General features: G+C 34.2%; 1 protein-coding gene across 1 annotated transcript; it reads left to right on the top strand.

Annotated features, from left to right (window-relative positions):
• Window positions 1-710: 710 nt before the first annotated feature.
• LOC118487145 lies at window positions 711-1772 on the top strand. Its single transcript, XM_035983696.1, has 3 exons — window positions 711-1024; window positions 1107-1448; window positions 1546-1772. Exons 2-3 carry the CDS (start codon window positions 1146-1148, stop codon window positions 1693-1695), a joined length of 453 nt encoding a protein of 150 aa, XP_035839589.1. The 5' UTR covers window positions 711-1024; window positions 1107-1145; the 3' UTR covers window positions 1696-1772.
• The last annotated feature ends 1375 nt before the right edge of the window (window positions 1773-3147 follow it).

The following is a 3147-nucleotide window of genomic DNA, read 5'->3' as shown; positions in this document are numbered from 1 at the left end:
TTTCAATTATTACTTATAAAAAATGGCAGCTTTCAATTCGTCTGTGTAGTATCAAAATTTATTGAAACATAACATGCATGTGGATTTTGATAACTTTCAGTAGAATCAGATCTTACACTATGTTCCAGAGTCTCACTTAACTAGAGAAGAGAAAGAAATTGGAAAGAAAGAGGATAGTAATGATGTTCCAGAGATTTTTATATGGGGAGAAATGGGGAGAAGAGAAGAGAATGAGGAGGTTTTTTAATTCTTATATGTTTGCCGTATGAGAACAGTATGTATGTATGAAAGAGGAGCTGAACCTGTTGTAATGATGTTCCAGAGATTTTTACACTAGTTAATTATGAATTATCCTGCAAGATAATATACCAGAAGTATATATCATTTCTTGATCTATAAGAAAAATGTTGAAGAACGTTTTGATATACAAAGCGTTGCTTAATAAATATTGGTCTTAATACAATAGTCTTTAAAATGTTTAAGTATATACATTTTTCATTGGTGATAGGTAAATATGTTTTATGTTAAAAGGGTATAATAGTAAAATTGTTTCTTTTCTTTCCTTTCCTTTCAACTCGGGAACACACATAATGCTTAATTTTCTTTCTTTTCCTTTCCTTTTCATTAAACTCGGGAACATGAAACAAAATAAGATCTATTACTTTCATTTCTTTTTTATTTCCACTTCTTTTCTTTCTCTCTTTAAATGAAACTTTGGAACACAGCGTTAAAGTGATTATTGCAACTGATTATTGCAAAATGTGTTTATGCAAAACAGATTATTGCAACTTAAAGTGATATTGATCAGATAATCAGTTTCAAAACACAAATCCAAACACCCCCTTAGTTTTTTTAGTATGGGTCTCATGTGTACTCCTTTCTTAGGTACTGTCACTACTCCCACCCTATGAAGGGAAAATTGTTCTTGAATTAGGAGCCGGTATCGGTCGTTTTACCGGTGAACTAGCTGAAAACCGCAGGCATAGTCATAGCCCTTGATTTCATTGAAAGTGTGGTTAAAAAGGTATGCATATTGATTTCAATGGAAACGAAGTTGTATTTACTATGGTTTATTTTTTGACGTTTTTAACTATTTTTTTTAACAGAATGAGAGCATCAATGGGCACCATAAGAATGTCGAATTTATGTGTGCTGATGTCACCTCAGCAGCAGCGCCACATGCAGCAGCGTTGACTGCACCAAACGCACGCCTCAGCAGCAGCACCACAATGCATGCCCGCAGCAGCAGCTGCGCGGCTACACTACACGCAAGCCTCAGTAGCAACGTCGCACTGCGCGCACACCGCAGCAGCAATGTCTCTCGCAGAAGCAGCGATTGCATGCCCACAGCAGCAACGTGCAGCTGCACGCCCACAGCAACAACGCGCAGCTGCATGCAGAAGCGGGTTGTCTCTGGTGACGAGTCGCAAACTCCACATTATTCAAAGGTAAACTAGCCTATTTTAGTTTAGAAACTAGCCTATTTAGTATATGTTGGTTGCTTTACTTGGTAGTTTAATAAATTTGGTATATATATTGTTGTAGGCACTATTCCAGAGTTGGTTCCAAAACCTGGATTTTAGAGATGAACTTCAAAACTTTTTGAGTTCGAGTTACCCGACTAAGTTTGGAAGCGAAGATGTTGATGGTGAAGAAGCGGATGAGGACAGCGATGATGACACAGATATGATTTAAAATTATGACATTTTAGATGTTAAGTAGTTTTATGACGTATTAGTAACTTAAAACGATTTCGAATTGTGACGTTTATGCAGTTTACGCTTACGGAGATTATGCTTATTTAAGTTTATGTGTGGTTAGTTTTTGTGGCTCGTGAACCAGAAATGGACAGGTTTTAATATGAAAAAATTGGAAAAAACGAAAAAACCAGAAAAATCCTAAAAAAAATTGTTTTAGTGGCGACCCATATCGTCGCTATTGATTAACAGGCTTTAGCGACAAAATCAGCAATAGCGGAGACATGCTTTAGCGACGAAAATCAAGCAATAGCGACGAAATCAGCAATGGCAGAGACATGCTTTAGCGACGAAAATCTATCTTTAGCGACGATTTTTGCTCGCTTTAACTGAAAACTTTTTTTTATTGTAAATGTTTTTTTTCCAGCAAAGGTTTATAAGACGGTGTTAAAAAATATTTGTTTTAATTAATATTTGAAATGTTTTGATATTAAAAGACGGTGTTCATCAAGTTTAAGCCGGTGTTAAAATTGAACACCGTCTAATAACACTTGATTTTAAACCAGTGTAGTTTAAGACGGTGTTGAAAACACCGTCTTAAAACCCATATCACCCCGTCTAAAGATCTGTTTTGTAGTAGTGTTAACTGAGAAAAAATAATATTATTACAATTTATAAGTCGAAAACCACTTAATCTTTTTAATAATTATTTCTTTACTTATAGTTATGTTGTGTATAAATAGTAGTTAACTGATGAAAATTATAATTTGTAAATCGAAACCACTTAATCGACTTCAACAGTTAACTTGAACGATTATGTATTTAAAATGAATAAAATTTGTGAGCTAAATCAAAAAAATCAAAAGGGCATATATTTTAAGTTAGTGATAACTAAAACACAATCAAGTTCATTATCAATCACTTTTTATTTAGTACTTTTTCAATTCTTGTTTAGGATAACTCTCGTTGTTTCAAGCTCATCAAAACCTATTCGTACGCTTAGATTTATAAGGGATCGCAAACGCAAATGCTGTGAGTGAATCTTACAACTCCCATTTTTATTACACGTTTTTGGGGTGTATCATGTGCCGCATTTCATTATTACATTTTACAAAATTCAAATACGTGCAATTACCATATTGTCATGTATATGTGTTATGTGTTAATTGTTTTTTTGTCACTTAGTGCATTACATTCATTTCAGACGTTACATCATCATAGGCTCGTCTGTCTCTCATTACCTATGAGCGGAACTTGACATCGCCAACACACGAGGTCAGCTCTATTTGATTGAGCTTAGATCTTGCAACACACCATAATACCGTTCACATTTGTATACAGTTGATTTGATTATTGTTTGAGATTGTTCATTGAGGTTTGACATATGACATACAACATATTTACTTACATTGGTTAATGCACATTTTCTCAATAAGCAAATTAAACATAT

Source organism: Helianthus annuus, chromosome 15 (assembly GCF_002127325.2).
Source record: "Helianthus annuus cultivar XRQ/B chromosome 15, HanXRQr2.0-SUNRISE, whole genome shotgun sequence".
In the NCBI taxonomy this organism is placed as follows: Eukaryota; Viridiplantae; Streptophyta; class Magnoliopsida; order Asterales; family Asteraceae; genus Helianthus; species Helianthus annuus.
This window is presented reverse-complemented; position numbering and strand designations above follow the sequence as displayed.

Coding starts and splice junctions, on each gene's coding strand:
- LOC118487145 (XM_035983696.1), top strand. CDS start 1,146: ATGTGTGCTGATGTCACCTCAGCAGCAGCGCCACATGCAGCAGCGTTG. Junction 1,449..1,545: donor AAACTCCACATTATTCAAAG/GTAAACTAGCCT, acceptor ATATTGTTGTAG/GCACTATTCCAGAGTTGGTT.